General features: G+C 38.2%; 1 protein-coding gene across 1 annotated transcript in view; it reads left to right on the forward strand.

Moving 5' to 3' along the window:
* The first annotated feature begins 2575 nt into the window (after positions 1-2575).
* The window catches only part of CFAP95 (cilia and flagella associated protein 95), a 52682-nt gene continuing 30445 nt past the window's right edge, over positions 2576-24812 (forward strand). Inside the window, exons 1-2 of the mRNA XM_067568857.1 lie at positions 2576-2906; positions 20805-20913. Coding sequence (XP_067424958.1) covers positions 2809-2906; positions 20805-20913 — 207 coding nt within the window. The 5' untranslated portion in view covers positions 2576-2808. The remainder of the gene's footprint in view (positions 2907-20804; positions 20914-24812) is intronic.

Here is a 24812-nt window from a genome sequence, read left to right on the forward strand (position 1 = left end):
AACAAAGGTAACAGTTATCTAGACACTTTTGCTGTAGTGTATTGTTGCTGAGTTCCAGAGGGGTGTTCATCTGTATACAACAAAAACAACAAGAGTTCTGTAGCACTTTAAAGACTAACAAATTTAATTTCAGCAGGCATAAGCTTTCGTGGGCTTCAGCCCACTTCCTCAGATGCAGTTGGTAGAAATAATACAGCAAATATTGGCAACATATATAGGAGGCAACTAACAATTTGTTAGTCTTTAAAGTGCTACAGAACTCTTGTTTTTGCTGTATTGTTGCTATATACTCTGTTATTTTCTCTTTTAGTTACATATACTACATAGTATACTAAGTTCTGTGTTTTGGAGAACACTAACATCAATTAAAAGCTTAATTGTAATTTGTAAAGAGGAGTAAAGGGGCAGCTGACTTTAGCCATCCGTAAATGTTTACAGACATGCTGAAAAGGAAAAAGTGGATGGCAATTTAAATACACACTTTTCAGCTGTTCAGCAGGCCAAATGAAGTTAATTAACTGTGTCTGCACGTTTAAATATTTAACATGCCACTCCAATCTGAAAAGTGAGTGAAAATGGAAGCATATCATTCAACAGATCTGCTCCCTGAATGTATTCAGTTCTATTTGATCACTTTAATGACTAAGTTTCCACTACATTTTATTCCCATTATTCCAGCAGAACCAACATAGCTTAGAGGGTAAAAGAGTTTGAACTGGATTTTTTTCCTTCTCGACAATAGAATTCTGTGCCACGTTCCAGTTTGTTACACCAGTGCTACATTATTAGTGAAAGTGTAGCTAGTTTACTAGTGAAATCAATGGGGTTCCAAAGGTATTGCGGTGGCCATATTTTGCCCTGTAGAATCTTCATTACAGGTGCTGATGCACAAGGGGCAGATTAGGGTGACTCTTGTTTGCTGGGCCAGTAGTTAGAAAAAAACACTTTTTAAAACTTGTCAACTGAACATATTTAATGTGGAAATAATGGAGACAAAATAGGTAAGGAACTCCTCAATGCCACTTTATACCAAGGCACTTTTTAGAATAAAACCACATTTTATATAGAGAAGGAAATTAGAGCAAAGCATTTAATCTCCAAAGACTTGAACAATACATATTTTTTAAATACTGCAAAAAAGTGAAGTGATACCAGTAATAGTAGAAACAGAAATAACATGATAGTGGTAGGTAAGGTTACCATTTTATCATCTAAATCCTGTTATGTAAATAAATGTATATGCTTTCCTTGGAATAATGCTGATTTCACAGATTTGTTATGGGAAGGATTTGAGGGCATGGAAAATAAATGGAAGTATGTATGCTGTTTTGGATTTATCTGCTGGAGGTAACTTTAAATCATCTGATATGTTAAATTATAGTCACAATACTTATGCACCCCCTAGTCCAATTGGAGTGAAGATTTAAAATACCAATGAAAAAATCCTAAATCTTGTAGACTACTTTTGTGAGTCTGGTCCAAGCCTGTGAATCTTTAGGGTTAAATCCTGGCCCCTCTGAAGTCAGTCAGAGTTCTGCCATTGACCTTAATGGGACCAGGATTTCATCTATATAGCCTCTAAGCTCATCTGTACAGCTGGATGGACCCTTTTGTGATTGTAATAGGAGCAAAATTATTTATTTAGGATTGACTGCAGAATTGTCTCTGACTCACCCTGCCTATCTGGTCTCCAGGATGAGGAGACTGTTAACTGAGGGTACGTCTTCACTGATGGCAGCTAATTCGCTGCCATCAGATCGATCTGTCCAGATCAGTTGAGTGGTCAGTGAAGACCTCAGTTGATCCGGAAGTTGACTTGTTAAAACCACCCGCTCAAGGTGGCATAGCGCAGTGAAAATGCCGCGCACAATGGAAGTTAAGAAGTCGACAGGAGTTATGCGAACTACTCTGCATAGCTTGCATAACTCCGGTCGACTGCCACCAAATTCTAAGGTAAGTGTAGACCAGGACTGAGATTGTAAGCTCTTTGGGGCAGGGACTATTTGTACAGGAAATAGCACAGTGGAGTACCAGTCCATGACTAGGTCTCCTGACTGCTACTACAACACAGGGAATGATGAGATATTTGTATGGCCTTGTAGGGAGCTGGAAGCTGTAACTGCACAGCACTGTTTGTTTATCTCTCTGTTGCCTCTTCTGCCCTCCAGCCCAGGCAGAAGGGAAAGTCCCAGCTCCCAGCATGGCCTTAGTAACCCCGTAAACTGCCGGGCCTCTCCCTCCGCTCAGCCCCTTTTAAAAGGCAGTCACTTTTGTATATCTTCACGTCTCTGTTTTAATAGAGCCTTGTCTTTACTGGACTACATTACCCAGCATGCAGTGTGCCGCGTCGATCCGTTGGTCCTGTGTGTCAAAGCTGAGCGTTGCATGCTGGAAAATGTAGTTCTCCGTGGGACAGCCGCTCAGAGCGTCGGGGACATAGCTTTATAGTTCCGGCCGAAGAGCGGAAAGCGCTCGACTCTCCACCTCCTCCCTCGCAGCGTCTTTCGTTACCAAGGAGATTAGGCACGCCTGCGTAGGAATGTCCTTATCGTACCGAGATGGAATAGGGCAGGGGTTGGTGCCTTCAGGCCTAGCTAGCGTCTTTTAGGGACTATTTTTGTGCTGCGAGGAGCGCAGTGTTACCCTAGGGTGTTAAGACTGTCATTAGCATTCTGCGGGGAACTGAGCTCGCTGCTGGAGGGGGCTAGCCCTTGGGGGTGCATGTGAGAGAGGGGAGACTCAGTGTCTCGGTCTGGGGTTTCAGTACAGTGCAGCAAGTCCTGCAGCTACAGAGGGACCCACCTGAGGATGGACATAGGGCCACCAGACGTGCTGGAGCGCAAGGGGGCCTTGACTCTGCGCTCACGCTGCCTGCAGTATGGGAGGCCCACCCTAGTGTACCGCTGGTAAGAGGACGGCACTGTTGCTATCCCTGGGGCTCTGTGAGCATATGAAGTACACCACAAAATGCTGGGGAAAAAGACACCCACACCTCACTTGTGTACTTCACACCTCCTAGATGTGTGTTATATTATTCTCTATATAGGACAGCCTCGCAAAAAGTCACTCTTCTGGCTTTTTAGAATATCCTGAGCTTTGGCGAAGGAGGGTTGAGTAGATTTTGGCCTGGGCTGCACACAGATTTCATACTGTGTCTGGTTAGGGGTTTTTCCTTTTGATAAAATAGTTATAACTAGTACAGCCTCGAGTGTGGAAGCAGTATTAATGGTATAGAGATGCCTTAAAGTTAAAGCAATACAACTTTTGTATGTAGACAGTTGTTCCTTTGTGCCCAAGCTGGTAAATTTTCTTGATTTTTTTTGTTTTGTTTTGTTTTCTGATTTTTTTTTTTGTTAAAAAGCCGATTATTTTTTTTAGGAGCAAGAGGCATTTTAAAACTTAGTATTCTAGAACATTGCTGTATTTGAATTTATACTCTTTAAAATAGCTATCTCCCAAGTCCTGTGCTGTCAAGGCCAAACTCTTAGTAAGCACAGGGGATATTTTAGGATCCAGTGGCTCCTCCTATAAATTACAGAAATCTAAGCGTAGTACAGTATAGATCTGGTTCAGTGGTGCATGGAGAGGATCAAAAAAATCCCGTGACTCCCTACTCAGGAGAAATAAGGCAAGATGCACATAGGATTCCTCAGAGCTGATTTGCATAAGACTCCTCTCTTCATCCTGACTTTCTCACAATAATGACCAGCTCCCCAAGAAGAGTAACTAATGCACTAGTGATGATATGAGGAAGAAGAAAGGAGAAGGAGGTATATGGGGACCCCCCAAATGGGGAAAGAATCAAACATCGAATGTGTTCAGATTACTTGTATTTTTGAAAGGTACTTAGATACGTGGTCATGATGAGTGGGAAATATCTAAATAGATCTCTAGAGAGCCCTAACAATTATGGGCTGTATTTTGTCTAGTCCTTAAAGAGGTGTAGTAATTTGCATTCTCTCCTATGTTCCCCCACAAGTGGTGCAGCTCCTTACTATCCCTAATTTGGGCATTGCCTACGAGACACCAGAGAGCCCTAAGCTGATAGATAGTTTTGTTATATTCCGGATCTGCCTGCCTCTCTCTCTCTCTCTCTCCATGTCTGTATTATGATTACTTTTAGTGTATGGTGGTGGAATATTTTTTATTCATGCCTAATTATCTTCACTGTGCAGATAGGCTGAGATGTGTTTAAAATCTGCTGTATTTTTGCCGTTATAATTGTGTCAAGCAAACTCAGGAGTGTTTGTGCCTGACCCTTTTCCATATATATTTTTTTCTGTACTGGATTTAAGTACAGTACTATTATTTAGTACAGTATTAAAAGCTTTTCTGAAAATCACTGGGATAGTAAATTATGTCCCTACCTTGATATTTGTCTGGCAGTTTACTTATCATAGCCAAAGTTAAACACTGGAAATGTTTGTGAGAAATTTGTGAATGTATATGAGATGTGAAATGTATTGTAAGGAGCAAATGTGCTATTTACTGTCATTTTTCCATATCTGGAGTAAACCAATTCATAAGAAAACCCTTGAAATCATAAACATTGAAATCATAAACAGAAGCAATATGTAAGAAAAATAACTAAATATGCAATTTTAAATGAAAGAAAATGAAGAAAAGCTTTAGAATTATAAAGATTTTCCCCCCCTTCATGGTGGTGTGGTTCTGCCAATTTCATTATGATTTATGGGCTAAGTAATAATTAAGGGTATGGAAAATTTCTAGACCCACGTATGTAAAATCATCAGCTACAAAAAACTGCTGTACCCTTGGTCACTTCATATTTGAAAGCAGATGAACCAGAAGCAGAAAGCCATATTGGGCAACAATATAAAATCCCCCTTTCCACTACATGTATAGAGGCCAGATTTTCAAAGAGAAAAACCAGAATGGCTGTTGTGGCTCATGAAGAGAAAAGGGGATCCCAAGGATATTTTCAGTGGAGGGTGCATGGGAGAGTTTGCCATATAAAGGAAAGAGGAGGAAAGGGCAACTACTTCTCAGTCGACCCTTCTTCAGTCAAGCAAACCTCTCTCCTACACTGAACCCACTGCTCAACATAAGTCATAATTCGTGAGTGTGTGTCCAATCTAGCTGAATGGTGGCAATCTCTCATTTTTTTAAAAAGAAATGAAAGCAAAACTGAAAGCATCTCCTGCTGGAATGTTTACTGAACCTAGCATACACTCCTCTGTCTCCCTACCTCTACCTATCCTTATCTATCTGTCTAAGTTCTTATATGGCCCCCACCACTATAGCATCTGATTACCTCAGAAAGATAAAAATAACAATCATATCTGTCTTTCTTCTTTGCCACCACGAGGCAGGTTTAGGGTTTTGTTCTTTTAAAATACACAGGAATGAGATTACTATTTCAGCAAAAGGGTAAGGAATGTGTTTAGTTCTGAATGTAGTGAGGTTAAAGGTCCATTTCATCTGGCACTGAGTTCCATAGCTTGGGGCCAGTACCTGTGAAAGGACTGTCTCCTGAGGTCATACATGTCCCACATCAATTGACAGCTTAATTGTTCCAGTGGAATATAACTGTTAGGAGGTTGTGATTGCAGAGGAAAAAATAGACCATTTCTTAGGCAACTAGGATCAGTTCCATACAGGGGTTTGAACTGTATTCAGCGCGGAGTCATGTTGAGTTATGTGTTCCTGATGACTTTTGTTGATGGGGAGATGGTCTGCTTTATCTGAACAAGCTTCAGTTCCAAGGAGGAGAGGAAGTGTTTCCTTTTCTTCTCTCTTTTGAGAGTGCCAAATACATTTTCATTTGTGACCCGAACCTAAATCTTCGGAAATGGAAGGTAGACCATCAGTCTAGTGCTCCACTCTCTCCTGGATGAACTCTGCCTTGTCCAGAGCTCAAATCCTGTTCTGTTTTTTTGTTGTTGTTTTGAATTTAATTGGTGGAAGAGGGAAATCTTTTGGTTAAAGAGAATACCAGCATCCATCCTCCTTTGTTGCATGCCCTTTATCTCTGCTTCAGCGCCATATTATTATTTTATCATGGAGCACAAAATCAGAGCACCATTGTGGTAATCATTGTACAAACAAGTAACGGAGAAGACTTCCTTCCACAGAGAGTTTCAGTTTGGTTGTCATTGTAGGATGCAAAAGATGGATAAGACAGACAAATGGAGATTGAGATAGACTGGGAAGGTGAGGTAACAATAAAATGAACAGATGTTATCATAAGAACAGAATTTTTGGTTTACCATTTGTCTAATCATCCATTCTTGCCTGGTTGTCCGTTACCTAGATCTCTGGCTATCAACTAGCCCATATGAATTCCCAGCCCCCCTCCCTTACAGTTTTGTGATCTCCCCTATGACCCAACTGACTTACCTTTCTCTCCATAATCATTTTGCTGTCAGACTGCACTGTGGCTGAGTACATAGGAGAACGAAAAGTGGTGACGCTAGGTACAGTAGAGAAGCAACAGCACACAATATATCTTTAAAGTATCAGGAGGGGTTTCATGTTTTACAGGTGCCTGTAGCATTTCCCAGAAATTCTTGAACAGAAATATTTGCCTATTTTTAAAATTTGCCAGGAGATAGGAACCATAATTAGCATTCATTGAAATTATAGAGAAAATATGGACCAGATTCTGCCTTCAGATACTCTGATGCAACTCCCATTGATTTCCTTGTGAATTCTGCATAGGTATGTAGGGGTCAAGAATTTAGCTCATAGTCTAATGATTTCAAAGTGAGAGACAAATAAACAACATTTTAAAAGTTAGAGTTCTGATTCACATACAAAAATTTGCTTGTAAAAATACACTTGCAGTTTGTGTATAAAGAAAGGAATAGGTAATGAGATATCAAATGGTTTGTGCATGCATTTACCTGATTTTTCATGCAAACATAGTAACTGCGTGCAATCACAGTTGCACTTTGTCTATATTTTCTCTACAAGATCTGCATACCTTTAGCCCATAATCTCTTGTTGCTCTGGCAAGGAGTATTACAAAAATATAGGGAAAGGAGCCCTTCACCACTTAATAATTGTTTCTATGTATAATGTCAATTTTTAGGCAGATTGCATTACTTAAATAAGAAAACTTGAAATAAAATAACTAGTTCACAAAAAAGATGGGAGTAGCCTTGGATATGATGTGCTTAAGTATGATAACAACCCTATGCATTTTAGTCAGTGGTGAGCTAATAAGAAGGCCATCCTGGTTCTCAAGTTAAATAAACGAAAGGGTTTTGTTTTTCAGAATGAAAATAATGAAATCCTTTTATTTTTAGAAATAAACCATCATTTTATTCTACCCTCTGGCATTTCTATTATTAAACTGAGCTTTAATCAAATGCTTTTTTTTGATAATCTAAAATACATTAAAACTATGCTCTGTTACTCTGGGTCCAAATTTAATCATTTATTAATTTAGTATAAAATAAGGAAACTGTAATAGTTAGTTCAGTCTTCCATTTTAAATAAATTGTTGTAATATTACCCTAAGCAAATTAAAGTTAACAAATTAGTTAACTACTTGATGTTATGCAATTATTTTTATAACTGAAATTCAGATTCAGAGCAGAATGATCTAACATTTTATCTTTAATTGTTTGATGTTGTTCTGGTTTTATACAGTTTCACAGAACAATGCGTGTATTTCAGTCTGAGTAGTTTAATATTATTTCTATTATGTATCTTTTTCAGTATTTTATACTCCATTACTCTGACCTTACTTGCATGTTCTACATTTCCTTCCCTGTTTTCCTATAAAACTATGGTATTTCATAAATATCAGGTGTTTTATATTTTGATTTATTTGGTGGCAATCATAAAGGACTTTAGGTTACATTACATAGGATGAAGAGCTATGCTCTCCCAGATGTAATTGTGCACTATGTATTCAGCTGTTGGTGCTTTCTGATCAGAAGTATGTTCGGTCAGGTATTATGTAGAGTGGATTCCTCAGAAACCGAATAAATACATACCATATATTTTATGCTTCATATAGCACACTGGTATGACATGGAATATGACATAGGTGCACAAAAAACTGAGCTGCCTGACAATAAGAGTTACTTTAGAACCAAAGGATTTTGGAGCTTTGATTTTTTTGTGGAATACAGACACAAACAGTGCAAAAGCCAATTGGAGAGGCCAGCCAACAGATCAGCCAAGAAATGAATCTGAGAGTCCGAGCTAAATCATCTAGATTTAGCATCAAGGAAGGCAAACACACAAGTGGCTAATGTTTGAAATATCAGCAATGCAAGAAGGCAGGAGCCAACTAGTCTCCCATATAACAATAAATCTTAGATTGCATTGCTTTTGAGGTAAAGAACCTACAAAATGTATTAGGACTGAGTGTATGGCTTATTCATGGTTATACAAACAGCAAGGTTGGTTGGCATAAATTTGATTGCAAGAACTGAGATGTAAGTTAACATACAATTCCTCTAGGATTTCAAACAAGAGGAACAAAATCAAAATGAACAGCCAGAAGTTATTAGTCTACTTTAATATGTGTACTTAAGTGATTTAGCTACATCTAAACATACAATAGTTGTGTGATTGCAGCTAATCTTTGGCTTTTGTTCAAGTTCAGACAGTACCTTCCTTGTTATTTATAGTCAGTGTAACTATTTTTAACATTCGTGTCCAGTCTAGGGCTATCCAAAAAAGTTTAAAGGAATCCTAGATGAACCCCATGAAAAATTAGAGTAGTTAAAAAAGTTCTAGTGCAACTGTGAATGAGTGTGAGAGCTCCCTACTTCCCCATTATACTTTCCCTAACCCAAATGGGGTTCTGTACCACACATGGTAGGAGTTCCACAACCTGAGATGTTTAATTGGAACACACTGTGTAACAAGTTGTATCAATCACAGCATAAACAAGAATTTTCAGTTTCAGTTTTATAGTGTTGTATCTGTAGTATTGTTAGGCTGATGTATGAAACTGCAGTTTCTTGAGGATCTCCATGGTAGCGATAGTGTGAGAAGGGGACTAGAGTTGTAACTGGGCTCTACATGAGAATTTTTTTCCATTATACCAGTATAATTATATCATTATAGTTAGGTCACTATAGTTATATTGGTATAACACTCCGTATGGACAATCTTATTACAAAATAAACATGGCTTTTTTCAGATTAGCTTAAATCACCTCCAAAAAGTGACCAATTTAACTGGAAAAAGTCTCTTTCATACCAGACTATGAATCTCTACATGGGAGTTATACTTGTATAAAGTAAGTTGCAAATTTTAACTGCTATAGTTTTACAGGTATAAGTTTCCCATGCAGGCAAGCTGTGAGAGTTGCCTGAAAGATCTGCTCACTGTTCCCCAGGCTCAGTAGCTACCATTTACCTAGAAGCCTACCATGCTGGTTCAGACCAGTGATCCCTGTAACACAATATTCTTTCACCAAACAGTAGCTAGTAGCATATGCATTGAAGGAAGGTGCCTGAAATCCTGCAGGTATATATCCCTCCCCAATTTTTTTTTTTAATTATGATAATTCTGGATATTCCTGTTATTTATACAAATGTCTAATCCCCTTTTGAATCCCTTTTTTCCTCAAATGACATGCTGTGGCAATGAGTTCCACGAGCTAACTGTGCATGGAAAAAAAAAAGATTTTTATCAGTCTTCAATTTGCCACCTTTTCCATTTCATTGAATGCTTCCATGTTCTTTTATTACGCAAAAGGGCGAACAGGAGTAACTAATCTACTTTCACTATGCCATTCTCAGAAAGAGCACAGTTCAACATACTTTTATTTGTAATCATGCCTTTTTCACCCTTCAATTTGAGGAATTTATCCCCTGTGGAGTTGTTTACTTCAAAGGCACTACTTGCAGTCATATGACTGTGAAGCAGGGACCAGCACATACCTAAAAATCATAGTTGATGAGTGGCTAGATTTGTTTCACCTACAGACAGCAGCAAGCAGTACATACAATACATACTTTCTGAATTAGTGTATCAAGGGTACACAAACAACTGCAGCTACAAGATAATTAACTATAAGGGTTGCTCTTTCAAACAACCATCAGTAGCATCAAGAAAAACAGATTTTTCCAAACATCTGTAAACCCAGTGCACCATTTACGTCCCAGTGCACCATTTAAGCAGGGCTATTAGTTATACAGTAGAACAGTGTTTCTCAAATAAATTTGGCCGCGGAACCCTTTTTAACTTCTGCAGGGCCATGCGATACCCTCCGCTGAAAAATCTGGGACTTCTTCCCCTTTTCGGCGGCGCGGTATCGGCTGTTTTCGGCGGCACGCGCTGTCGGCTGTTTTCGGCGGTGCAGTTTCAATTTTTCGCGGAACCCTGAAATTCATCGGTTTCCGCGGAACACCAATTGAGAAACACTGATGTAGAATATCTTCTAGTTTTGATATATTTAATAAGTCGTGAAGTAAAAAGGTTTTTAATTTTTAATTTTTTAAAATCATAGTTGGATTTGGACATGAGACTTACAAGCCTTCATAGTATGATTAAAAGGGTAGCAGTATGTCCTGATTAGTCTGTATTGTCAGCTGGGAGGCATCTGTTCTAATAGCAAGAGTCTATATGAGTAGGTAGTATTTATCTTGACTTTTTAAAAAAAATTAAAATTGGAGACTTGATTGTGTTTGTATCATACAGAAGAAGAAAGTTGTGTCATGAACACAGCATTGGGAAGTGGACAGGAATGTAATCATGTAGGAGAGAGTGGGTATTAGAGTAGACAGTGGCAGATGGATGACAGTCCCTGCTGGAGTGCTGTCATCCTTATGTAGGTGAAACCCAGGGTACCTCTACACAGCAAAGAAAAACATGCAGCTGGCCCATGCCAGCTGACTCAGGCTGTTTTGCTCTGTAGACTTCCTCTGGGACCCTCCCACCTTGCAGGGTCCTAGAGCCTGGGCTGCAGCCAAGCCTAGATGTCTACCCAGTAATGAAATAGCCTCATACCCCAAGCCCATGAGACTGAGTCGGCTGGCATGGGCCCAACCGCAGGTGTCTAGTTGCTGTGTAGATGTATCCCCAGAGATCATTCTGACCAGCAACACTACACTACAGTTTTTAGAAGGGTGAAACAAAGAATAACTTACCCAATTTAAACAACAAAGGTAATTTCCAAACAGGCAGAATACAAGTACCTGAGTTGGAATTTAGCAAAGAAGCCCAGTTTAACATCTTTACTCTCAAAAATAAATCTTTAATAATTATGAGTGACCAGGTTGTTTTGCTTTTATAATACCTTTCCTTTATGATTGGTCCTGGTTCATGACTAGGATTACTAGGCAGTATGATAATACAAATAATAATAATAATTGAGAACTCTCTTGATTTGCTACTTACTTTCTCTTTGTGTTTTTCTATTCTTATTAGTGTTCCACGTTTTCAGTTTTTATTTGTTTAAAAAAAAAAAAAATCTGGGAATTTTTCAGTGTTTATTTTCCAAACATTAAAACCAGGATGAAATCAGGTTAAAAATGGAAAAATTGGGGGGGAAGAAAAACAAAAAAAACTTTTGTAATATACATATTTTACTTCAGTATAATTGAAACTTTTTTTTAATGTACAAAGGTATATTTTGTCTCTCTCAGACCTTGTAGTTTTTCCAGAAATCCTGGTTTGCAAATGGTCGTATCATTTTCTTCAAAGTGTCCTCACTCATGTTGAGCCTCTTGCTGTCTTGGAGGTGATCCAACTTAGAAAATATGCACTCTGCATCTATAGATCTAGGTGGTACATTCAAACCTAAAACCAGCACATCCAGTTTCTCATTGTCTGGGTTAGGCAAGTTCATGTAAGTAAATGCTTTCAGATTTGAAATTTCTTCTTTAGTGGCAAATGGTTGAAACACTTTGGCATAATGGTTTTAGTCTTCTGCAAAATTCACCTTGGGGAAGAAGTGCAACACCTGGATGAACATTCCAAAAATAATCTTCGCCACCAAACACTTCGAGGTTCAGATTATGGGCCATGGTCATCCACCATTTCTTGCTGAGTGTACATCGAAGGTTTTGAACACTTTTTTGGTTTTCTCGTGTTCCAAGATGGGAAGGATTTCCAAAAACACAGGTTTTCTCACCATATGTTTCTCCTATTGCTTTTGTGCTCAGTTCAGCTGAGATTTTGGTTGTCAGGATCCGGTAAACATCTGTATTCGCAAACATGTTGGCAGTAGTCGGATAAAACTCCAGTGTTTTTCTGTGTGTTACACAGTGATTTCAAGGTTTCAACAATGAACAGTATATTGGCACACAGAATCTGGCGGTCGTTTTGGTTACTTGCCAGTCTCTTTAGAGTTTCTGCTTTAGAACCAACAAACTCAGGATGATCTAGGCGATGCATTAGCACAGTCCATGCATTATTTACATGACAGGCAGTGAAATACAAGCTCGTCTTTGATGTGGCACAACACTGGCTCTGCACTTGTCTCACAGTGTGTAAAATAATGCATTCAACTTGTTGACATACTTGAAAACAGCTCCGAATCCAATGATGAACACGTCTTTCATTTCTTCTGTAGCTGCAATTGCTGATGTTTGCAGTTGCAATGTTAATCTGATGAGCAGGACAGGTAATATGTAGCAGCTTCAGTTTGTGATTGAGTTTAATCTCCTGTGCAAATTTAGCCATGTAGGAAACAGAATCTGTGTTAGTTGTCACCACATTTCCCCAAATTAGTTGGTACATCTCAAACATGTCAGTTATTGCTGCATCTTACAAAACAGCTGTCAGCAAAGGGGATGAAGGTCTTATTGACACAAAACAATGCGGGTTTATTCACTTTGAAATAAAAAAATGAAAACAAAAGGCTAAGAATCGAGTGGTCCAAAGCATCAGTAGATTCGTTAAAAATGAGATTAGACACCACATTTCCATCAGTTCGTTCCCAGTTTAGATACCAAAGCATCGTCATTTTCTTTCAGATACTTATGAGTGAGGTTGTCTGCATTAGGAGGGTTTTTTTTCTGCTGGACAGTATTGTCACACGAAGTTACCAATGGATCCCTCTGCTATTTGTCCAGTGAAACAAAGAACATGCACAAATTCATTTACACAATTGTGCTTTGTCCTCTCTTTCATTAAAGCCCGGATATTGTTCTGATATTGACTGTTTATCACAAAGCTCACTTTCTTCTTTGTTTCCTGTGTCACTTGCTTTCAACATGCTCCTTTTTTCTGTCAGCATGAGCACTGACTTCAGCGCTGCAGAACTTGCAGTGCAATGCATCCTCTTCACGCCTATCGTTACTTTTCTTGAAAATTTCAAAGTGCTGATTTTTTTTTTTGGTATTCAGGCATAGATTTATGTCTTCGCCCTATGTTTACTGTATCTATCTATAACCCTCAAGGAGTTTACTTAAGTTTCTGGGGCTATGTGTGCTGGTAGCTCAGGGAAAGGCACTCTGTCCCTGGTAAGAAGGGGGAGCCAAGGGCAGACTCCGAGTCTGCTTGCAGGAAAGAGGAAGGACACTATATAGAACAAACAGGGGCCCCTGTTGGTTTGGGGAAGGATTGCAGGCATGTCTGCTCAGAGAAAGGGGCAGAGTCAAATGATTGACGAGGGGAAGCCCAGGAAGAAGAGCTAGCCAGACCAATAGGGCGTGAGATGCCCTCCCTGAGAGCCTTGGAGGTGAGAGAAGCCATTTGAGGGTGGTCTGGAGCCAGCCACAAAAAGGGCAGGACTGGCTGTGTGAGGATCCAGAAGAACCCAGGCCCATCCATCCAATCCTGTAAGGAGATTGGTACTAAAGAAGGTAACTGTGTAAATAAGGGGCATCTTTATCTGTGAAGGATTGATTGTTTAAATTCAGTGCCATTTAACAGAGGCAAAGAAATAGTTGGGCAGAGTCTCCTTTTGAGCCAATCATAGCGTGATATTAACATTGTTTGATTTTTCCGATCTCCACCATGTGTGTGTGTTTTATACTGTGAAACTGCTTCAGTCTCAGAGCTGCAGGATAGAACAATTGCGTAAAGCTTTAGTGTTTACAGAAATAAGTACCTGAAAAAATATTGGGTTGATTGATAAATGGGTGAATATCAGTAAAATCTGAACTCTTTTAATAAAAAAACTGGTAGTTTATCAGTGAAAATCAGTAAAAACTGAAAACGCTATCTATCCTTTTCTGACTGTAATGTTCAAATGCTTTTAAAGTTACCTATGGGGCCTTGCTGCCAAGAAGGAGCCAAATTTTCCTTGATTGAAAAATCTCCCATTGATTCAATGAGAGTCTTGTTTAACTCAATTAATGTTTTCAGAATTTTGCCCTGTTAAAATGTGATAATCCCCACACACAAAAAGACTGGAAATCTTGCAACTGTAGACTTTACCATAGTATTGCTAGCGTTTCCTGCTTTCAGTCTAGTAAAAACAATTGTGACAGAGGTTTTTCTCACAGTAGTTTGATTGGTATTAGAAAGTGTACAGGTGTGTGAAAAGGGCAACATTAAAACAAAACACACACAACCAAACTTTTGCTTTGAATCTCAAAGGTCAAAATTGTAGAAGGGGTGAAGATTACATACATGCCAACTGTTCTTATTTATTGTCTTAGCAATATATTTGCCATTTTCCCACTATGTCTCCATAAAAGCTCTTATGTTTATTTGTCCATGCTCTGTTTGTAAAGCATTAGGGCAGGGATGTAATGGTGTGGCTACCCAGTCAATATGGTGTTCCTTAGGTGGGAGTTATAGATGATCACCATTTCTGAATATTGTGTTAAGTCTGTTATTTTATCTCAGAAATATCCTGTCTATGTGAGTCAGATGCCTCTCTCTGGCAATCCAAATATAGTAGTGCTGAACATAGGAGAAGGGGAGAAACACCTTTTCAACATGTTCCTGCTATTCTTGGTCAATTTGGAATCCCTCTGCTCCCAGTCCACAAGTCAGAGCTTGGCAGTCGTGCGTATGCCAGGGTAGAAGAAGAAAGCACTGAATGTCATGGTATTATCCCCTCTGGGCCCTATGAGAGGAATGATTATCAGCACAGAAGTTAATGTTGCTCATAGTATGGTAGCATCACTGTACCAGGTCCTGTCCATGGTTTGCAGAGTGGTGTATTGCAGTTGTGTTGTGAGATGACCAATGGCACCACGGTTCCTTTGCCACAAAGAATCAGGAGCCGCTCCTGCAGATCATTGCAGAGGGAAACCTTCCTTGTGGAACATTTGGGATCCAGATTGTTTGGAGTAATGTTTCCCAAAGGTCCTCCGGCTCTGGAGATCATATCTTCCTTCCTGTTCCTCAGTTCCCTGAGAGGAGCTTTCGTTTCCTGGCCCTCCTTAGACTTTTACAAAAAAACTCCAAAAACAATTAAATACATATGCAGGAGAGAAATAATACTAAATAAATAATATATTTCTCTTACAGTAAATTTTGTAACTTGTAACGGAAACACGTTTAAATATACAGAGCTAAATTTCTTGCTGTTGCTAGATGGAGGTCAATTATGGTTATCTGAGCTGAGACATAGTGACTGGCTAGGGAACAAATTTGCAGAAATCTTATTCATGAGCATTGGGATGTTGTTGATGCGGGAGGAGGGGGTGAGGTATTTAAATATTATGGTAATTGACACAGTATTGCGAACTTGGGTAGCTCAATAACTAGTTAGCAGTACTGCCAACACCACGTGTTTAAAAATCATGAGTCAAGCCTAGAAAATTATAAGATTGACTCAAAAATCATGACATTTTTTAAAAATAAAAAATTTGGGGTTCTTTTTCTTTTGGTTTCTGAGCCTTAGGGTACACTCACATCATGCTTTCATGCATTTATTTGCGACCAAGAGAATTAGAATGGAAATACTCTTTTCTATGCAAGGTGAGATCCCTGTGTAATCACTTGACTCCAGAGACTAGGGCTTTAAAGAAACACCAAATATCAAGACACTTGGCTACAATGGCATGTAAATTTGAAAGTCCTTGTTTTCTCCTTTTGAAGAGTTACAGTGTTATTGGACAAAGTACTATATCAGTACAACAATGATTATTATAGTGAAGATTACATGAAGTTTTCTGTTTGATCCCTGCTCTTTTCAGCTGCATTTTATTTCTGAAATATTCACGATATGATCTGAGACTTCCACACTTGGTCTTTGTCCAAAGATAATTTATTTATATTGAGGGGAAACCACCTCCAACATTTTTTACCATGGGGATGGGTGGAAACTCCTGTTTATATAAAATTCCTGCAGCATTTTCTTGTTTTAAAATGCTCTTCAGTTGAAAATGCTGGGGGATGGAAGGATATAATTCAGCCTAGGAATAGCCCTCATTAATTAGCAGTGCACTCCTTGTTTTTTTTAAAGAAGGTAAATAAAAGGAAGGTTTTTGCTGCAAATGCATGGGTGGATAATTTATCTGTGCAATGAAAAATTTAGTCAAATATGTTGCTGCAAATTGGCAGGGCCATCTGGGGATGCTGTAAGGTGCATAAAAATTGAGGTAAGAGTTCCAGATTGCATGTGTAGCTTTAACTTTGTCATTCTGCATGATTTAACCCTTAAAAGCCCCACTCTTAATGTTTTATTGCCATATTATTATTCTTGTAGAAATAACAGTTCAGGACATATTATATATAAACCAGAACCTGTGGATCAGATAAAATGCTATAGAAGGAGTTTGCCTTTTTTGTTTTCTTGTTATGCTTTTCAATCAATGGTTTTCAACATTTTTTCATTTGTGGACCCCTAAAAAATTTTGAACGGAGGTGTGAAACCTTTTGGAAAGCTTAGATTTAGTCTGTGGACCCCCATGGGTCCCCAGACCACAGGTTGAAAACCACTGTTCTATGGTAACAACAAGCTTTCACGGACCCTTAAGACATAGTCTGTGCACCTTCAGGGGTCCGCATGTCAGGCTGTATGAAGAGGAAGATAGCATTTATATCATTGTTGCTACCACTGTTTTACAATTGCAACAAATCTTGTACAAAGTATGTCATGTAAGGTATCTTTGGAAAAGTTATAGATTGCTAAGTATGATAATCCTGTTTATATGCATGTATCCTCTTTGTATCTGAAGTTATGAATATTGGCAAACATTTGTTGTGATTACTGGGTGACATCCTCCAGAGAGATTTACATCAGGATTAGAAAGCCATGTGTTGATGTCCCATTAAGGACGCTCAGCTCTCCCAATGGGCCAATGAAGAGACTAAGCTTTTCCTGGAGACTTTTCAGAAAGTGAGAAAGCAATGGCTGCCCAGTGACTCATCATGGCATGTAAGAACATGTGACAAGGACAAGTGACTTAAGACTCCATCTTTTGCCAGTAACTTTCCATACACCTGGGCTGAAAGTATAAAAGTGAAGATTGTGACATCACTGCTTTGTCTTCAGTCTTGCTCCACATCTCTGGATGTGATTTCTAATGAAGAAGAGTGTTACCTAAGGGACTGAATGACCCCCAACCTGCTTGGATAAACCAGAGACTTTTTTTTGCAAACTAGCAGATTTAACATTACATGATCCTGATTTATGAACCCTGAAAATAACTTGTAATGTATGTGATTCTTTTAAACATTTAATGCTCTCTGCTTTTCTTTTATATCCTAAAGCCTTTAGTTTTAGATACTAAAGGATTGGCTTAAGTGTGGTGTTTGAGTAAGATGTGAGTTATATATTGACCCAGGGAAGTGGCTGATCCTTTGGGAGAGGAAGAACGTTATGTATGGTGAATTAGGTTGTCCATAACCTTTCATCATATAAGACCAGGTTGTCTGGATGGGAACCAAGGGCTGGAATGCCTAACAGGAACTGCGTTACGGCTTCTTGTTAACCAGTGTGGTGCTACAGAGCCTCTATTATTACTTGTTTGGTGAATTTAATTGTAGAATAAACCACCAGTTTTAGGGGTGTTTCTGCCCTGTTTCTTGCAGTCTGCCATGAGTGTGGCATTCTCAGCTTTGACCTACTCCAGCCACAGTTACACTGCTGACCAGTGGTTGAAAATCACTGTTTTAGTGGTTAGACTTTAAAAGAGAAATACACAAAGAAATGCTCAGGAATCTCTGAATTAAAAAAACCTAAAGGACCAGATCAAACTTCCACTGAAGTAAGAGAGTGGGATTGTTTCCACTCACTTCAGTGGGAGTTGGATCAAGACCTTAACATTAAAATAATAATAATACCAAAGGTCTGACCTAAAGTAACAAAAGGAAGGACTTCAGAATTTGATCTACCCCGCTCTTTAGCCCATTGTGCTTAGGCTTGTATATATATGCTGATTATTATTATTTATGTATTTATACAGAGTCGTCAGTGTAATAGATGCTTTAAAGACAAGTATGAAGGCAAGGGCCCTTTCCTGAATGATCATCACACAATTCTGTAAACACCATGCAACATTTAACCACAAAGGGGAAAGTTGTTTGGATGGGGTTTTTTTTTTTTTTTGGTTTAAGTCAGACCCTTGAACATTGAAATTGGTTTTTTTTAATGCCAAAAAACAATGTTAAAAATGACAATTTGACCTCCAGCTTGGACTTCCACTGAACAGCTTGTGAGAGGCATGTGTGGACCATCTGTCTTGTCTCTTTGAAGATCTCTAGTAAAAGAATCCTTTCGGTATCAAAGCTTGAAAACAACTTATGAGTCCACAGCCATTAAAAGGGAGACAAACATTATTCATATAATATACTGTACTCCCCTGAGAATGTAGGGAGTGACATTTTTTTTTCAATTAAACAAACATTTGTGGGACAGGAATACTTTCCTAATGTCTTTAAAGTCCTTTTGCTTTTAAAAGCTATAAGCAAAATTAATTTCCTCCCCCAAAATATCTTGACCTGATTTATATAATTAGGGCTATAACACTGCCATAACATTAAAAATCAATCAGGTTCAGGATCCTGCCATGGTAGGCTCTATAAAAACACAGCTTTTGTCTGCATGGAGCAGGAATATGCACTATGGGGGTGTGATTTCTAAGACGTACTAACATGTTGCACACTAATTGGTCCATGTAGACCCTGCTGGTGTACATTAAAAGTTCCCTAGTGTACTTTAACTTTAGTTAAAAAGTTCCCTAGTGCACTTTAACTTAGTCTGTGTAAGTGTAGTGGAGAACATTTAATGTGCACCAGAAGTGTCTATGGAGAAATTAGTGCACAGCATGTTAGTACGCTCTAGAAATCACATCCCAGTAGTGAGCATTGCTGCTCCGTGTAGGCATGGATGGACACAGAGGATGAGTTGGGATAACTGTTCCTCCACCATTAAAGCTCTGAGTCCCGTAAGACTCAGTTCTCTCCCTTACATAATTCAATATCTATATAAAGCTGGTGAGAGAGCTACTGAGAGAACACATTTTGAAATAACATGAATATGCAGATGACATCCAGATCTAAATCTCCTTTATACATAAACTAAATTCTCTCACACACTGTCACATACACACACACACACTGAAATCCTGGCCTAGTTTAAGTCAATGGCAAAACCATGACTTCAATAAGGTCAGGATTTCATCCTCATTGTTTGAGCTATTTCTCTCAGCAGGGAAGGGAAAGGAGGTTTTTTGTTTTGTTTTTTAGGGATTTCATCCATTCTTGGACTTTGCTGCTGCTGCTGCTGTTCAAAATTGCCTCTTTGTATTCTAGTTATCCCTTAGCAGTTATATTGATTATTTGTATCCAAAAGGTGTCTCTTCAGTGTAGTGTCACTGCATAACTCTTTTCTGTGTGGCTAAAATGACAGTGAGATGAAGACCAGCAGTTATATTCCTCCCCTATCTGAGAAGATGATGCTCTAATTAGACAAGATTTCTAGGAATACACATTATTATATTTAATATTAAATCAAAGTATCTATTAGACGTTTTATACTTCTGAATGCTAGTTCCTGACACAAGAATTAAATTCTTTCCCATCATTTGTAACCATGAAGAACTGAAATAGAGTGTTGTATTGGTTGAACCTTTAGATGCTCTACAGGATGTAAATAAAAATGGATATTTGCCAACATTGCTTGGCACATAACATTCTACCTTTGTGACTGAAAATGTCTTCTAATATATCACACTTACCAGTCTTAGGGGAGCAAATAGAATCCATTTAGGCTAGATATGGAATTTCAGTCTCGGATTTAATTGTTGGCTAATGAATTATTTCAAAGGAATGAGTGGGAGGGAGTTGGCTACTTATCTGTCTGACATTGGTTTTGACTTAGCTAGTGAATGCTTTTCATCAGCACACAACTTAAATTCCTTGCCTGCTGTAAATAGATAGTTTCAATTTACTTCTAGTTTAAAACGTAATGCAGTATTATTTGTGCAATTTGCATATTGTTTATTTCACTAAATAGAAACTTTCTATTTAAATGTTAATTGTTTTATCAAAAGATACCCTGATTTAAAATTGTTTATCCTTTTTTCATGTCATTTTGGACTCTTATAACAGTTTTTCAAAGTAGAAAAGGGGTGAAGTGATAGGTTAGGTGATATGCCATAGTTTTTGTTGCTGTAAAACTTTAGTCAACATGTCAATTGCTTTCCTGGTTTTTTTTAATGTTACAGATTTTTTCTTTAAAAATTTCCTTTAATTATATTTAATATTACTATTAAGTGTATTATTTTCAGTGGTAAATCTCACTCCTCACCTCTAAGTGCAACAAGATACTATTGCAGCCAGCAACTACACTAATGATTATAATAGTAGCATAAAAGAAAGAGTGGTACAGTATTGCCAAGCCTATGATAAGCATAAATGTGGTGAATTTCACTACATCCAGTGAAATTTTAATTTTGATTTCAAAACAAGAGATCATGATTCCATTTGTCTTCTCACAAACGTAAACTTTGTTTTTAAAGGCACCAAAACAGAGAGGCTGAACCTAAAGATTATGATATAAACGAAGTTCCTTTGGGTTCAAAGAATTTATGTCAATCTACTTACTCACGGTTGGGAACTGTGGATGAGGTAAATAATTTTTTCTTTATTTTAGCTCAAATTATTCAATATAGTTTATGTATTTATCATTAGGACTTGCTTCTGATGGAGATGTGTTGCATTGGCATCTAGCATGGACCTATTGGAGAAACATAATAAGAGAATAGTTAAATTGCATTCTACCAAATTAACATTTCTTTTCCTTGTCTAATGACTACCTCCCTGGCTCTCTTTAAGATGTTTTTAATGTCTTTTCAAAGTCAGTCATGTTAGACTTCTTCCCCGCCCGTCTGCTTTTGTGCCCTTCCTGATTACTTATTGTTAAATTAAAAATAAGAAAAACAGAGTAAGAAAAATGAAAAATGCTTATTTACAAATCTAACAGTATTATGGGATGCATGTGGGCATAAAAAGTAACTAGGTTTTTAGAAGTATATACCATAATACAACAAATATTGCTTTAAAATATATGGACCAGGACTACTGTTGGTGTAAAAGGGGTTTAGTTCAGTTGAAATCAGAAATGGAGCTAGGCCCATCTACACCAGCTAAGGATTTGGCACAGACAAAATGAAACTAAAATGAATGTTGTCTTTCAGCATAAACAATTTTTTTTCCTTAACTAAATCCTATACTCAGAGATAACTTTATTACAGCTTCCTTCTCCATTAGCCTTTAATCAACCACCCCACCACTTCTAAGACAGGAGTGTTAGCAACCAGTGTAGTTAGTATGCTCTTCTTCAGAGCATTTTTAAAATTATTTTTGTGAGTTAGAATCACTAGGTCTTCCAACTTTAGATCCACCTCTCAGCCCTCAACTCACAAGCCTGATACCTACCTTCTCTCAATCTGCACACACACACTGATGAACCCTAGATTGCATTAACAAACCAAACTCCAAAATTAAAAGATGTGTTTTGAAACTGCATACATTGTTAGGATGTCATGTGATCACCTACACATTCCACACTTCTTGCTGGAGTTCTTAGTGAATATGCATCACTGCATATCTTGGATAACAATCAACTACAGGGCTGTGGTGGTGGTATTCTGAAATTTTAATTTATTTGTACTTGATGATAATGTGTCTGTTATTCTAAATTTCACACGTCCCAAATATCTTTGGTTTTAAATTCTTGAGTTTTTACAAATGGCATGGTAGATATTTATATTATCACTCATTTTCACTAGTTATTCTAATTTTTTTTTAAATAACAAAGGTTTTTGAAAATACCCTGTGGAAACAAATTACAGTTACAGAAGGAACCATAACTTTTTCTTTTCTGATTTTTATGTGTTTAAGAATCTACTCCTGCTCACATTGAAGTAAATGGGAAAACTCCTATAGACTTCAGTGAAAGCAGGAACACGGCTTAAATTCTGAATCTTTATGCTGTAGTAATATACTTTGGTGCTTTGAATTTACTTATGTCATTTTCACTTAAAATTATATACAAATCTAAGTGTAAGAATAATGTCTAAAAAGCAGCAGAATAGCAATAAGCATATATAATAAGTTTAAATGTGTCTGGTAGAGGGAGCCAGATTCTTTGTTGCCCTACACCTGTGGTTGTCATTTATACCACTGTAAAATGGGTGCAAAATGATTTGATACTGTTTTTCATTCACAATGCACTAAGTGCAGGGCAACAGTTAATTGGGCCCAGGATAACTTGCTGTTGATATATTGCAATGATAGTTACCTTTTACTGAGAATTTTCTTTTAGGTTACAGCACTGTTACCATCTTAATCCTGTTTAAACCTGTGTATTCCCAAATACTAAATACAAGTCAGTAAAATATGGTATTATTGTTCTTCATCTCAAATCATTAAACATCTTACCACTCCTGCCTATAAATAAATAATATATTTGTAAGTCCAGTAGATATGGTAAAAATGTGATGACCAAAGCTATTTGTGTCCAGTTTCTTCATTATTCAAACTGTGCAGTATCTGGAAAAATTATGTGGAAGCCGACTGAGATTTCATTGAAATGTGGTCCTGTCAATCCTATTGGATCAGTCAAATCCTCATCTGTAATGGAATTATTTAAATTTTCATGCAGTGGAGATGTGTGAAAAGTTACAGAAGTACAGTACCTATAGCAATGGTGCATTCTTTTCATTATAAGAAGGCCTTTCCATGCATCACACCTTTTCTGTTAATCAAATTTCAATAAAACTGCTGTAATTTTAAAAAGAAAAAATCCTACCGTTACATTCCACAGGACCAGAGATTCTTTTTCTAGTTTTTCTACAAGAGTAGAAAATTGTTATGAATTTACTAGTCTGGTACAACACTGATTGTAGACTTGTGTGCAGTATATATATGCAATGAATTGGTTTTTTTAAAGTTATGAATACTGACTTTTATATGGTGTTTTGCCTTGGGAAGACATCTTTCTTTTACATTTAATTTGATTTACTGCTAGCCATCCAATGTTTTGATTATGTAGTGGAGATAGCAGAAAACTATTTTAAAGCTCTTTCCGCCAGCTGTGCCAGAAATTATCTATGGTGAATGGCATTGCTTGCATTGTATATGACTTGATATGACATTATGAATTCCACTGTAGTTCTGGAGGTAATAATTGGTTTGCTGGAATTTCTTCACCTCCTATAAGGGAACAACTTAAATTGATATAACTGTAGATTAGAGAAACATTAATGTTGTAGAGCAATCCTCTCTAACACAAGGGGGTGCACAGATACTTTTTTGTCAGTGGGTTAAGAGATTTATTTTAACATATATTAGCTTGGTATTTTAGCTGGATATAGCACAGTGCTCAGTGGGGGTAACTTTGCCAAGTGTGTGCCATGGCAACTAAAATATATTTCACCCTTCTGGGGGGGGTTTCCGTTAGAACACTTCCTTTTGGTTTAAAAAGCAGCCAACCGTATTTTCCCAACTAAACAAAACTATGCTATAATTACCAGTTTTGTAACAACACATATTTATCTCTGCATTTGCCTACGCAAATGCTGCTAGATTGCACTCCTTTTCAATGGATGGAGACAGAATATTTGAGATTTTGATGCCATTCTCATCACACATTTAAGGAGTTCACCGGTATAGAATCCTCCGTTATCTCCAGCAGGTGGAACAGTTTCTTCAGCTTCCAGCCTTTAGTTGATGATTAAGAATCTTGGGCTTAGAGGGCCTGATGCTGTCCTCAGCATTCCCTAGTGTATTCAAGTGATACAGCTACACAGAGGATAGTGGAGAAACTGGAGGCCAAGTCTAGTGGCAGAAGGAGGTGCTTGGATTCAGGGACCTCATGCAGACCAGCACCAGGAAGTCCTTCTGCCTAATTGTGGAGAATCTCCAGCATAGAGGAGTTCCTAGGAGACACCTTGGTCATCAGAAGATTACCTCAGCTAGCAAGATCAGCCAGCTCCCCTCTCCAAATATTCCAAGCCAAATCCTCATCCCATTGATTTCAAATGACAAAACTCCCACCCACAAACTTCATTGGAGCCAGGATTTCAACTGCTGCCACTCCTGTTTCTTGCACCACCACCCAGAAAATGGTTAAGACCCTCCTGGATAACCTAAGTGACAGCATAGGCTCAGATACTCCCCTTCCCTTCTCTTGATGGTACTGAGGTGCCCCTTATCCACTGTAGTTCTCCCCTGAAATGGTGTCAGATAGGAGTGGCACTTGGAAGGGCATGGGTGTGGATGTGTCTTCCCTCTCCTAATTCTCAAGCATTATCTTCTATGCTCATTACATCAAGCTCCTGATGACCTACTCCTACCATGGCAGCTTCCAAAAAAGTCTCCAGAGTTAGCCTGGGCTTAGCCCTTCCTTCTTCTATCCTTCTCCATATCCATATCTTGGCAGAAATATAAGCCCAGCTCCTCTCTTTCATCAAGCACTATGCCCAGCAGTCCCTAAGTAGTTGAGTCTGGTACTTGACATTGAC

This window comes from Emydura macquarii, unplaced genomic scaffold (genome assembly GCF_026122565.2).
Source record: "Emydura macquarii macquarii isolate MOO-44397 ecotype Brisbane River unplaced genomic scaffold, CSIRO-AGI_Emac_v2 contig_2897, whole genome shotgun sequence".
Taxonomy (NCBI): domain Eukaryota; kingdom Metazoa; phylum Chordata; order Testudines; family Chelidae; genus Emydura; species Emydura macquarii.